Source organism: Kogia breviceps, chromosome 15 (genome assembly GCF_026419965.1).
Source record: "Kogia breviceps isolate mKogBre1 chromosome 15, mKogBre1 haplotype 1, whole genome shotgun sequence".
Lineage (NCBI taxonomy): Eukaryota > Metazoa > Chordata > Mammalia > Artiodactyla > Physeteridae > Kogia > Kogia breviceps.
In genome coordinates this window covers 42,202,685-42,217,618 of record NC_081324.1, presented here as the reverse complement: position 1 = coordinate 42,217,618, position 14,934 = coordinate 42,202,685, and the positions used below count along the sequence as shown (strand labels likewise).

The 14,934-nt window shown below is 35.7% G+C and overlaps 1 protein-coding gene across 11 annotated transcripts in view; it reads right to left on the bottom strand.

The window, feature by feature from the left end:
* Positions 1-2,226: 2,226 nt before the first annotated feature.
* The window catches only part of NOL4 (nucleolar protein 4), a 398,638-nt gene continuing 385,930 nt past the window's right edge, over positions 2,227-14,934 (bottom strand). For 10 of the 11 annotated variants that reach the window (XM_059041362.2, XM_067015512.1, XM_067015506.1 and 7 more), the window contains one exon: positions 2,382-4,184. In XM_059041362.2, the coding sequence (XP_058897345.1) occupies positions 3,991-4,184 (194 nt within the window). In that variant the 3' untranslated portion in view covers positions 2,382-3,990. Of the gene's footprint in view, positions 4,185-14,934 lie in introns of all 11 variants that reach the window. The other variant, XM_067015507.1, reaches the window with a different exon arrangement.

The window sequence follows — 14,934 nt, the reverse complement described above, 5'->3', positions numbered from 1 at the left end:
ACAAGTATATTCATACAATATAATACTATAGTCATCAGAAATATTACTTCAGAAGAACACCTAATGATGTGGGAAGTATTCATGGTATATTGTTAGGACAGAAAAGCAGATAAGGAAACACCATATACAGTAAAGTCGAACAGAAGAATGTTTATATACCTGTTTAGATAAGCTCTGAAAGATATACTATAAAATGTTATTCATGGTTCTCTACGGCTGCTGGGATTATTTTTCCTTCTTTTCCTGTATTTCTCAAGTTTCTTTTGCAATCTGAAAACAATTAAATGTTGAAAATGATTGACCTTAAAACTGGAGATAGGTTAATCTACTAGTCGCATTTTTATCTCCTTTCAAAATATTTTTAAGAAAGGAGATTTTAATTATATTTAAATGGCAAACTCCTGTAGGTTAGCTTGTGCTCAATCTTTACCAAGTTTCTGCATCTCAAACACAATTTAAAAGATAAACAGTGTGTTAATGTATTGTCTACCTGCTTTATTTTTGGAACTTTTTCTTTACAAACTAAAGTTGAAACCTGGGCTGTACGAAATTAGAAAATATTTTTGACATAGAAAGATAAGTCTTTGAATGGTATTTGTATTAATGGTAACAGGATTAATCAAAATAACCAAATAGCACCTGCCTAAGACTGAAATCTCAGGTGAACAAACTTACCTTTACGGGTTCAAGTGGATAATCCCTTTTCTCTTTCCTTACCGGATTCACTACTGGCACCCATCATTGTCTTTTTTTTTAAAAAAAGTAACTGCCTTTTCTTCCTACTTTATGTATTTGATTTTCATTAGTGGTGGGTTTTATTGTAGCTCTTTATATTTGTAGAGAATATAACTTAAAGGAAATTAAACTTCTATAAATGGGATAAAATTCTCAGTGTTTAGTCTGATCCTTTATTTGATGTGATAACTATTATTTAACTACACAAATAAAACTGCTAAACTTTAGCATAAACAGGCCTGGTTCCAAGTCAGGGCAGAATGTTAAGGATTTAGTACCTGGGAGGCAACAGACTATAGTGACCAATAGGGGGTGCTCCAGCGCTAGGCCTACCTGGGTCAAATAATGGCTTCAAGTTCTCAGTAGCTCAGTGCTTCTTTCTGCAAGCTACTTCATTTTCTTGAGCCTTCCTGTAAAATGTAAAGTGACTCTCCCGATCTCCTAGTGTTATTGTGAGAAGTAAAGGAAATAAAATGCCTTTTCCATGTGTAAATAATCAGTAAACGGTGGCTATCGTTCCTGGAATGCCCTTTTTACCAAGTGCTGTTACTTTACACAATTTAAGAAAATTCAGTAACTGCTTGGGAATGTTTTCTTATTAAGTGTGATAAAGTAATACATATGTGACAAGAAACTTGCTGCTGTATGAAAAGCTGTCAGAAGTGACAGAAAATTCTATTTGATCTCCGTGTTTATGAGAGTTTTCTATCACCTCTGAGAATATGAACCTGCACCCAATTTCTCCAGAATGCTTTATAAAGGGGATGTGATCTCTGTTCTCTTGTGACAGAGGGTTAAAAAAGACCAGAGTGTTTTCAGGTACAAGTTACAAAGGAAAAGGAAAACAACATGGTACTTCGTTTTGGCCTTTGAGCTCTGCCAGGGAAACGATGGGAATCCTGGTACCCTCATTCTTTTAGATAAATGTGCAAAAAGCAGAAGATGTGGGAGGAATTTAGTCCTTGGTGGTTGGATGTGGGAGTATAAGTGAAGATGGAAATGAGATGAAAACAAGAGCACCTTGCTGGAACTCCCTTCCTCTAATTCATTTGCTTTATTCTCTCTATTAAGGATTTTTTATGTATAGGCTGAACTCAAACCAGGGTGTTACTTTGTTAAATAGTAACCATGACAAAGTCTCAAATACTCTTACGACAAAACCCAAAGCATAAACAGGCACTTAAAACAGGTATGTTTCTCCCAAAATGTTCAATTAGGAGTGACTAAAAGAGCCAGATTACTCATGAAAAATGGGGAATAAAAGATAAATTCTTAAATCAGATTTAAACAATCAGATGAAATACCCATGGTTTGCCTATCTGCTTTACCTCTTCTTGGAATAAATTATTTATTAGACTGAATGTGGAAGCTCTGGGGGACCTTGGGATGTTCTTGAAATATGTTTGAACTGTCAATTTTGTGCTAAATGTAGGTATAAAATAACATTTCATATCATTCAGAAAGTTTATAAGGTTTCACAATCAGTGTTTTAACACAGAAATCTGTTTATTAAACCCAACAAAACAGATAAAATTATACCAGCCCTCAGTTTTTGAATTTTCATTTAAATAAGCAAACTCTAAATCCACACCTTAAAAGATGTTTGTGCATCTATGTATTTCCAAAATACTCATATTTCAATAAGATTTTCACATTATATTCACCAACAGTATCACAAAAGTTCTTTTTTGTTTTTTTTGTTTTTTGTTTACATAACTGTAAGGAACAGTAATTCTAGAAACACTAGAAGAAAAGAGCATAGCAATGTCCACAGTTACAAGAAAAAGTGCACATTACTTGGTCACAATCACAGTCATTACTTGAAAAACTATATGTAACAAGTAGTTAAGAAATATCACTGATGTCTTCAACTTATTATCAAAAACCAAATGACATAAATTTTACATGAAATAAGGCAAATTCAGGAATGCACAAAGAACCTCTAATCCAACCGAAGCCAAACAACAGAAGAAAATTGTACAAGAAGCGTAAACTGATGTACTCCTCCCTAAATATTTAAAAAATAGGCTTGCCTCAGTGCACAAAGAAAACACCATCCATGTGTATTCAACACTATAAAATAAGAAGGGCAAAATATGGGGAAGAGGAGGGGAAAGTTCCTTGTAGATTGCAGCTGCATCCACTGAGAGTTCTTTACATCATTTTTACCTACAACTGTAAATTATACAAATCATATCAGGAGAGGTAATGGTCTTTTTGGGAACTATTTCTGAAAGAGAGAAAAGAAAACTACACACAAGAGTGCAAATTTTCAGATTGTCACTTGCAACCTCTTTAACATTCAGTCATCGACATCCAATGGCTGCTAGAAGGATGCCCATAAGACAGCAGCGGCAATCTGGGGAGAGCAGCTGTAAGAAACCAAGATGTCATTTATTTTTTCAATGATATGTCTTTTTCAATATTAAAAAATTCTGTGGTGAAAACCGCTATGGTAAAGCTGCAATGGTGAGTGGGATGCTTGAGACCAGCATGAGTGCAGAAACGCAGGCTTCTCTTGGAAGTAGTTCCTGATGCGACGATTTAAAGAACGTAGGCAAGGGTATTTTTTTCCCCCAGCATCAAATGTTATTTCTGTAGAAATAATTTGGAAAGAGGAGAAGGCAAAGGGAGGTGGAAAAGGTACTTACAGTAGTTTCTCAAAACAGTTTTCTTTTAGGACCTATGAAAAAGTTACCAAAGTAAAAATGACAATTCTGAATGAAAAACAAGTTTTCTTTTTATAAAAATTACATATTTTTTTAAAATACAAGATCCTTTTCATTGTTATTTCCTGTAGCAATGAGAAATTTTGGCTTTTTTTTTTTTTTTTTTTTTTTTTTTTTTGCCAGATACTGCAGCTTTCAGTCCAGTAAGTCAGTAGCAAATTCCACTAATATTTCAGTTGGATCTTGAACTACATTTTATACCACAAGCTTCTTCTGTTTTATCCTTGAATTAGGAATATACAGCCTTTTTTTTTTTTTTTTTTTTTTTTGCCCCAGATATTTATGCTGGCACACTGAAACAAAAAACAGTAGGCTGGACACATTAAAGTATCTCAAATACTTCAGAGGCCAGAGTTCCTTTGAAGCACCTAAACACATCACTTTATGGATCAAGGACAATGTGGCATAGTGGAAATATTTCTCTTAAGACTGTGCAGTAAGACCAAACGCACCTCTGCTGGGAAATCAAAACGTCATTAGTGGAAACTGCAAATTTAAACCTCAGTGAAGAGGATCGTCGCTGGACTCAGTTCTGTTGTAAAATAAGATTTTCCAGTTCATCTGCGGAACGCAATAAAAATGCAGCGGATTCCCGATATCCTGCAACCAGCTGTCTCACTGCATTGATTTCAGTTGGACTCAGCTGGGGTCTGGAGCTTGAACTGCTGGAGGATCCTGAGCTGGTCGCCAACTGCCTCTTCATGCTGAGGTCAGTGGGTCCTAGAAAAAATCAGCACAAATTAGACATGGACCATTTTTCTTCTAGTATCTTGAACACGAGCACTAAATAGTGTTGATTTAATTCACCTATTCTTTCGTGAGAAGTTACTGATACCCTTAATCAAATACATCTGCTCTCAGAAAGATGGAAGAGCAACACAATGAGAAAAGAGTGGCTGGATTTTCTTAGACTCCTGGTCCAGCCTCTGGCGGCCACTTCTGACCGTAGAAAGACAGTGAAGAAATTCTCTTAACATGTGCTTTTTGGAAAATTCGATGTTAAGTCCACCTTCCACAAGTAGAAGCTTCTCTGGAGTAGTAGGAAATGATGGGAATCACATTTTTTATTTGCTACATTTGATAACAAATAATTTGGACCCCACCAATTCAGAAATGAAAACAGCCTACATGGTGAGGCTAATGACCCTAGATTACAAACTTTTCAACTTAGAACAGAGGAAACTGAGGACTGCGGGAGTTCAATGACATGTTTAGAGGTCAATAACTTTTACGTGGCACAATAGGGACGTGAATTGCATATTTTTTTCATTTCAGGCCACTGCTTTTTCCACCAGGTTGATTAGTATTTAAAAATGTGAGTATATTAGACTGAAGTTTGTTTTCGAAGTGTATTGTGAGTATATGATTAGTACAAACCATACCACAAAGAAACTAGACTTGGAATACTGCTTTAGGTATTGTTAAATACCTACTTAACAATATTTATTTGCACAAAACATTCATGTGTCAACACTTTTTCCTCACATATATTTAACTAAATCATATAGGTCTGCTTTTTGATGACATTTTTGTACATTTTTACTGAAAAATAATTTAAGTGATTTAAAACTCTTCAAGCATTTGTGTTAAGATTCTTTGTATGATTACTCTTAGATTATTATATTAGGTATTTATTATATACCTAAGCATTCATTTTTATAGTTCTTACCTTTCATTAAGTAATTGCTATAATTATTAAATTTGCAGTTATAAATTTAAAATCCTTGAAAAAAATATTACTAAGCACATAACTAAAGGCATGCTCCAAAACTGTAGTGATTCTATAACTTGAAAGTATTTTAACAGATTTTTTCCTAAACATGTTATAAGTTTTCAGATAGTAGTATTCATTTCATGAACTAAAATGAAGGTTGTTATTTTATCCTTCTAGTTCTTCTTGAGGCATAATGGAGACAGGTCAAGATCCATCCCCTTACACCCTCTCTCCCAAAGGGAGAGAAGGACTTCTGTCAGCGAGGAGGCAGATGTCCCATAAGAGGGAAGTAGTTTCACTTGGAATTTAATTAGGACAGAGACAGGAGTAGCACTCAAGAACTCTGACATCTGAGAGAAACTTATCTCCACTTCTGCCATGACCTTTTCAAAGCTTTGATTTTCTAGCAGGAGTTGGCTGCCATTTGTTCTCCTGTTCACAAAATCATGACACAGATATAACAAGCCAAAAGGGAGAGATGCAGGGATGTTACACTTGCAAATAGGAATACTGAACAAGCAAATCATTAACAGCAACTGTTTGAGAAATTCTGAGTGGATTAAGAAACCATCATGACATAATAGGAGTTTGGGTCTCTGAATGAACCAACTTTAAATTTTACTGCTTTCCTTTACATTCAAGAATCCTAGTACAAATCTTATTTATCTATATATTTATTTATTTGAAGTATAGGTGATCTACAATGTTGTATTAACTTCTGCTGTACAGAAAAGTGATTCATTTATATATATATGTATATATATATATATATATATATATACATATATATATTCTTTTTCATATTCTTTTCCATTATGGTTTATCACAGGATATTGAATACAGTTCTCTGTGCTATACAGTAGGACCTTGTCATTTATCTATTCTGTATATAAAAGTTTGCATCTGCTAATCCCCAACTTCCAATCCATCCCTCCTCCACTGGCAACCGCAAGTCTGTTCTCTACCTAGTGCAAATCTTTATGAAAGAAAATTGAAAGAATTTTCCTCTCGGTTATGTAGATACCTGGTGTCTGGTTGGCTGATTGTCATTATTTCATTAGAAGGTGTAACATTTTGTGATAGTTTTGCTGTCCTGCCAAATTGCTGACTGGCATCTTGAACTGGAATTGAGAAAGGGTGGGGCGAGGGCTCCGGTTCTTTTTGGGGTGAGAGAGGTTGTGATTTTATTCTAATATTGCAGTTTATGGATTATTCTCCACCTCTGGCTCAAAGGTCTATACCTCCAAACTGAGACATGGCTTTCACTTTCTTTCAGATTTTTATTAACATAGGCAAACTCTAGATAGCTCAGTAATTGAGAAGCCATTCACAGCTCTGCTACTTTTTGTTCTGGAAGAAAGTTAACTTCATTATCTTCGTTTCTTTTAGATCTACAGGATCAGGATTGAGAACATAAATCAAAAGTACAAGAAATTCTTTTTGCTGAATGTTGATTATTCAGATCATCAAAGTTATGAGGTTGGATAGTGAAGCAAAAAAAAATTAAAATATTCACAAATGAATAAATTATTTAACTAGTGACTGCTCAAACAGTCCTTCCCTGTTTGTCACTAGTTTTCATTTCTGACTCATTGAGTCAATGTCATACTTGACTGGGGTTTGGCTTAACTCAAACAATATAATGTAATTAAAATGCATGTCAACTCTAAAGCAAAATTTCAAATTTTATGAAGATGCTGAACGTAAAGAAGTTGAGAAAAGTACTCTTGCAGACCTGATCAAATCACAGACAAGGCCACTGAAAAGTATGGTTCTGGAAGAGCAGGACCAGTTAATAAGAAAACGAGCAAGGAAAATGACCCACTAGATGCTTCAAGAGAAAATGATTTGAATATCTAGTATTAAGGCACATATTCAGGAAAATTGACAAGGCCAATTTTATATAAGTACAGCTGACCCTTGGACAGGTGAGGGTTAGAGGCGTCCACCCTCTGCCAGGGTTGAAAATCTCTGTGTAACTTTGAGTTTGCCCTCTGTATCTCTGGTTCCTCCACCTGTGTGGATTCAGTCAACTGCAAATAGTGTAGGACTGTAGTATTTGCTATTGAAAAAAGAAATCTGTGTTAAGAGGATCCACGTAGTTCAAACCCACATTGTTCAAGGGTCAACTGTACTTACATTTAACCCAAATGATTCAGACCTTCTTAATGTTCATTCTGAAAAGCTGAATAAGAAATAAAAGATATTTCGTACCAACAAACAATGTTAGAAAAATTAAGACCCACTAAAATCAACCCTTGATTTATTTTTTAAGGTTTTTTGGGGACATTTAAATTATAAGCAAATTCTAATTAAATGAAAATGCAGATCCATAATTCTTTATTTTTTAAATTAAATATCAATGGAATACTTTCCCCCTATTTATTGTGCATTTTTGGCCCCTGTTTTAATTAGATTTACCTTTGTGGTCCTATTTTGGCGTCAATTATCCACAGATAATAGAAACCCCTGGACAAAGTTTTGTTGTGTTTTTTAAAAACTTTGATAACCATTTTTATTATATATACTGAGGAAGAATGCAAGACCCATGGACGCAGGCACCGTTTGTGTCTTACCACATTGCTCTAGGTAGCTGTGGTGCTGCATGGCATAAAATAAGGCTCAATAAATATTTGGGTAACAAATGAATGAGAAATGCCAGGTACTTTCTACAGCTAACACTCAAGAAATGGAGAATGAGTGATGTCATTGATAATACCCAATTATGGTTAAATGAAAACTGGTTAGACATAGAAAATAGTAGATTTAGTGTATCTTATTCAAGTAAAGTTACCTCTAATATATGGGAATATTAGTATTGCTATGAAAGTTATCATCTGAAATTGTGGAAAAATAAGTAGAATTGCTTATAACAGTACTTTCCATGTGAATCATTGCTGAAAAAGAGAATAGTTATTGTCCATTGCCTAAATAATATTTTCCCACTAAATGTTACAATGAGTATTGAGTTGGACATAAAAATGTCCTAACTGCATGCAAACTTCTCCTACTTCCCCTCCTTTACCTACAACCTCTACTCCCAAGTCATGCACTCTGAAAATGTTTGGATAACTGGCAATTCATTTAACAATTTTAAATAAGTGAGTGATACTTTCAGATTCATGCTTTTAAGCATGATGGGCCAGATAGTAAATATTTTAATCATTACAGGTCAAGAGGAATTTAGGTACTCATAGTTAAAAAGTTTTGTGAGAATTTACTTTTTATTGAGATATAATCGACATATAACATTATATTATTTCAGGTGTAAAATATAATGATTCAATATTTGTATACAATGCTAAATGATCACCACAATAAGTCTAGTTAACATCTATCATCACACATTGTTACAAACTTTTTTTCTTCTAATGAGAACTTTTAAGATCTACTCTCTTAGCAACTTTCAAATATATCAATACAACACAGTGTTAGTAACTGTTGTCACCATGCTGTACATGACATCCTCATGACTAATTTATAACTGGAAGTTTGTCCCTTTTGGTGATCTTCACCCATTTCACTCACCAGCCCAGCCACCAATATGTTCTCTATATCTATGAGTTTGTTTTCATGGTTTTTTTTTTCAAATTCTGCATGAATTGAGATCAAACAGTATTTGTCTCTCTGAGTTATTTCACTTAGCATAATGCCCTCAAGGTCCATTCATGTTGTCACAAATGGCAAGATTTCCTTTTCTTTTTATGGCTAAATCAAATTCCATTGTGTATGTGTGTGTATTTATAATTTTATATATTATAAAATTACATATGTAATTATGGTTATATAATATATAATTATATGTATCCATAATTATATATATAATTTTATATATATATAAAATTACATTTTCTTGATCCACCCATCTATCAATGGACAATTGCTTCCATGTCTTAGCTATTATAAATAATGCTGTGATGAACATGGGGCTGCAGCTATCTTGTCAGGTTAGTGTTTTCATTTCCTTTGGATAAATATCCAGAAGTGGAATTGTTGGATAATATGGTAGGGGGGTATTCAAACGTGTCTGATTCAGGATAAAATATAAACACATCCTATTAGAAATTTCTTTTATATTTTACTGTTATGCCTTCAAATAAAGTCTTTTGTTAAAGACCGAAAAAAAAAATCTGGTCTTATGCCATATGTAAATGACTTGTTTGGTTTAGGGTTGCAGTAGAGAGGCCTTACAATTTAGGGAGGTGAGAGAGAAAAAGCCAAAGTCCCTTGGATCCCAATGTGGCCCTTCCCAGAGCTCCTGCTCATTGCTCTGAGAAGATGGTGAGGGAGGCTTTATATATATATAATGTACACACATATATGTATACAGGTATATACAATTTTTTAATTTTGTTGAAGTATAGTTGATTGACAATGTTGTGTTAATCTCTTCTGTAAAGCAAAGTGACTCAGTTTATATATATATATTCTTTTCCATATTCTTTTCCATCATAGTTTGTCACAGAATATTGAATATGGTTCCCTGTGCTATACAGTAGGACCTTGTTTATCCATTTATAGATAATAGTTTGCCTCTGCTAATCCCAAGCTCCCATTTCTTCCCTCCCTTATTCCACAATTCCCCTTGGCAAACACTAGTCTGTTTTTGTTTCATAGATATGTTGATTTGTATCGTATTTTAGATTCCACATACAAGTGATATATGGTATTTGTCTTTCTTTTTCTGACTTCACTTAGTATGATAATCTCTAGGTCCATCCATGTCACTGCAAATGGCATTATTTCGTTCTTTCTGGCTAATATTCCATTGTATACCTATATATACCACATCTTCTTTATCCATTCATTTGTAGATGGACATTTAGGTTATTTGGCCATTGTAAATAGTGCTTCTATGAACACTGGGAGGGGGGGGTGCATGTATCTTTTTGAGTTAGAGTTTTCTCCAGATATATGCCCAGGAGTGGGACTGCTAGGTCGTATGGTAACTCTATATTTAGATTTTTTTTTTTTTTTTTTTTTTTTTTTTTGGTGGTACGCGGGCCTCTCACTGTTGTGGCCTCTCCCGTTGCAGAGCACGGGCTCCGGACGCGCAGGCTCAGCGGCCATGGCTCACGGGCCCAGCCGCTCCGCGGCATGTGGGATCTTCCCGGAGCGGGGCACGAACCCGCGTCCCCTGCATCGGCAGGCGGACTCTCAACCACTGCGCCACCAGGGAAGCCCTATATTTAGATTTTTAAAGGAAACTCCATACTGTTCTCCATAGTGGCTGTACCATTTACATTCCCACCAATAGTGTAGGGGGGTTCCCTTTTCTCCACACCCTCTCCAGCATTTGGTTATTTGTAGACTTTTTAATGATGGCCATTCTGACTAATATGAGGTGGTATCTCACTGTAGTTTTGATTTGAATTTCTCTAATAATTAGCAATGTTGAGCATCTTTTCACGTGCCTATTGGCCATCTGTATATCTTCCTTGGAGAAATGTCTACTTAGGTCTTCTGCCCATTTTTCGATTGGGTTGTTTATTTTTTTTGTTGAGTTGTATGAGCTGTTTGTATATTTTGGAAATTAAGCCCTTATCAGTCATATCATTTGCAAATATTTTCTCCCATTCCATAGTTTGCCTCTTCATTTTGTTTATGGTTTCCTTTCTGTGAAAAAGCTTGTAAGTTTGATTAGGTCCCATTTGTTTATTTTTGTTCTTATTTCCATTGCCTGGGGAGACTGACCTAAGAAAACATTGGTACAATTTATGGAAGAGAATGTTTTGCCTATGATCTCTTCCAGGAGTTTTAAAGTGTCATATCTTATGTTTAAGTCTTTAAGCCATTTTGAGTTTACTTTTGTGCATGGTGTGACAGTGTGTTCTAACTTCACTGATTTACATGCAGCTGTCCAACTTTCCCAGCACCACATGCTGAAGAGATTGTCTTTTTTCCCATTTTATATTCTTGCCTCCTTTGTCATGGATTAATTGACCATAGGTGTGAGGGTTTTTTCTGGTCTCTTTATTCTGTTCCATTGATCTGTATGTCTGTTTCTGTGCCAATACCACAGTGTTTTGATTACTGTAGCTTTGTAGTATTGTCTGAAGTCTGGGAGGGTTATGCCTCCTGCTTTTTTCTTTTTCCTCAGGATTGCTTTGGCAATTCTAGGTCTTTTATGGTTCCATACAAATTTTAGGATTATTTGTTCTAGTTCTGTGAAAAATGTCATGGGTAATTTGATTAGGATCGCATTAAATCTGTAGATGCTTTGGGTAGTACTGCCCTTTTAACAATATTAATTCTTCCAATCCAGGAGCGTGGAATATCTTTCCATTTCTTTGAATCATCTTTAATTTCCTTTATTGTTTTATAGTTCTCAGCATATGTCTTTCACCTCCTTGATGAGGTTTATTCCTAAGTATTTTCTTTTTTTTAATGTGACTTTAAAAGGGATTGTTTGATTACATTCCCTTTCTGATATTTCATTGTTAGTGTAAGGAAATTGTAAATTTTTGTAAAATGGATAGTGGGTGGGAACCTGCTGCATAGTGCAGGGAGGTCATCTCGGTGCTCTATGATGACCTAGATGGGTGGGATGGTGGCGGGGTGCGAGGGAGGTCCAAGAGGGATGGGATATATGTATACATATAGCTGATTCACTTCGTTGTACAACAGAATCTAACACAACATTGTAAAGCAACTATACCTCGATTTAAAAAAATAATTATATATATACATATAATGTTTAATTGGGACCTTGTTTAATGAAGAACAAAGTTGGTAGTACAGGTGAGAGCTGTGGGGGCTCAGAAGAAGGTGGGCAGAGAGGACTTCAATGGTGGGAGGGTGAGCAGGACACTGCCTCCCAGCACCTGTCTCCTTGCTAGAAAGTCACACTGTCCCTTCTTGGAGCCTCTCTGCAGTCTGGTGGGACAGCAGAGCAGGATAACTTGCCCCATTTTATAATTGGAAAAACTGAATTACAGATAGGTTCACTGGCTTGCCCAAAGCTACACAGGGTTACTGGTTTTTCTTCCTGTACCACTGTGGCCTAGCTCAGGAGAAATATTAGTAGTTGGATAGGGGAAGACAAATGCGCCCTTTAGGAATAGCAAACAAATATGTGGAGACAAGCAGGAGTGAGCTGCATAGAGTGCTGGCTGGAGCCAAGTGGGAATACAGTTCAGGGGTACTTTTCTTTAAAGCCACTATTTATTTCTATTTAAAACTATCCAAGAGACTTGAAAAAGGCCCAATGTCCCAAAGATGTCTGGGTTTAATACAAGATTACACTGAAGTAGCGTCTCTTGGTTCCTCTGTTGCTAAAGCTTCCATTTGATCCTGGTTAATCGCATGCACTGATAATTCTTCTAGTTGGGTAGTGGTGATTTCCTCAGACTCCTGGCATCTTTCACAAGTGGCCATCAGTCTATGAACCAAACAAAAACAACACCAGAAACACTGGTGAAATGCTTGCAGTTTCTACTTAACATACTTCTTGCCTTATTCTTTGAAACCAGGTCCTCTAATTATCAGCTTGGGCAGCTGAGATCATGATGAGTCTTATGTGGTATTTGGGTAATGCTGGCCTCATAAAAATGAGTTTGGAAGTGTTCCCATCTCTTCTGTTTTTTGGAAGAGTTTCAGAAGGATTGGTATTAGTTCTTCATTGACCGTTTGATAGAATTCATCAATGAAAATGTCTGCTTTTAGACTTTTGTTTCATTGGAAGATTTTTGATTACTGATGTGATTGCCTTACCAGTAATTGGTCTACTCAGATTTTCTAGGTCTTGATGATTCAGTCTTAGTAGGTTGTGTTTTTTTTTTTTTTTTTAACATCTTTATTTGAGTATAACTGTTTTACAATAGTGTGTTAGTTTCTCTTTTACAACAAAGTGAATCAGTTATACATATACATATGTTCCCATAACTCTTCCCTCTTTTGTCACCCTCCCTCCCACCCTCCCTATCCCACCCCTCTAGGTGGTCACTAAGTACAGAGGTGAACTCCCTGTGCTATGCTGTAGCTTCCCACTAGCTATCTAATTTGCATTTGGTAGTGTGTATATGTCCCTGCCACTCTCTCACATCGTCACAGCTTACCCTTCCCCCTCCCCATATCCTCAAGTCCATGCTCTAGTAGGTCTGTGTTTTATTCCCATCCTACCACTAATCTCTTCATGACTTTTTTTTTTTTTTTTTAGATTCCATATATATGTGTTAGCATATGGTATTTGTTTTTATCCTTCTGACTTACTTCACTCTGTATGACAGATTCCAGGTCTATCCATCTCATTACAAATAACTCAGTTTCATTTCTTTTTATGGCTGAGTAATATTCCATTGTATATATGTGCCACATCTTCCTTATCCATTCATCTGTTGATGGACACTTAGGTTGCTTCCATGTCCTGGCTATCGTAAATAGAGCTGCAATAAACATTTTGGTACATGACTCTTTTTGAATTATGGTTTTCTCAGGGTATATGCTCAGTAGTGGGATTGCTGGGTCATATGGGAGTTCTATTTGTGGTTTTTTAAGGAACCTCCATACTGTTCTCCATAGTGGCTGTATCATTTTACATTCCCACCAGCAGTGCAAGAGTGTTCCCTTTTCTCCACACCCTCTCCAGCATTTATTGTTTCTAGAGTTTTTGATGATGGCCAATCTGGCCGGTGTGAGATGATATCTCATTGTAGTTTTGATTTGCATTTCTCTAATGATTAATGATGTTGAGCATTCTTTCATGTGTTTGTTGGCAATCCGTATATCTTCTTTGGAGAAATGTCTATTTAGTTCTTCTGCCCATTTTTGGATTGGGCTGTTTGTTTTCTTGTTATTGAGCTGCATGAGTTGCTTATAAATTTTGGAGATTAATCCTTTGTCAGTTGCTTCATTTGCAAATATTTTCTCCCATTCTGAGGGTTGTCTTTTGGTCTTGTTTATGGTATCCTTTGCTGTGCAAAAGCTTTTAAGTTTCATTAGATCCCATTTGTTTATTTTTGTTTTTATTTCCATTTCTCTAGGAGATGGGTCAAAAAGGATCTTGCTGTGATGTTTGTCATAGAGTGCTCTGCCTATGTTTTCCTCTAAGAGTTTGATAGTGTCTGGCCTTACATTTAGGTCTTTAACCCATTTTGAGTTTATTTTTGTGTATGGTGTTAGGGAGTGTTCTAATTTCATACTTCTACAGGTAGCTGTCCAGTTTTCCCAGCACCACTTATTGAAGAGGCTGTCTTTTCTCCAATGTATATTTTTGCCTCCTTTATCAAAGATAAGGTGACCATATGTGTGTGGGTTTATCTCTGGGCTTTCTATCCTGTTCCATTGATCTATATTTCTGTTTTTGTGCCAGTACCATACTGTCTTGATTACTGTGGCCTTGTAGTATAGTCTGAAGTCAGGGAGCCTGATTCCTCCAGCTCCATTTTTCGTTCTCAAGATTGCTTTGGCTATTCGGGGTCTTTTGTGTTTCCATACAAATTGTGAAATTCTTTTTTCTAGTTCTGTAAAAAATGCCAGTGGTAATTTGATAGGGATTGCATTGAATCTGTATATTGCTTTGGGTAATACAGTCATTTTCACTATGTTGATTCTTCCAATCCAAGAACATGGTATATTTCTCCACCTATTTGTATCATCTTTAATTTCTTTCATCAGTGTCTTATAGTTTTCTGCATACAAGTCTTTTGTCTCCTTAGGTAGGTTTATTCCTAGATATTTTATTCTTTTTGTTGCAATGGTAAATGGGAGTGTTTTCTTAATTTCATTCTCAGATTTTTCATCATTAGTGTATAAGAA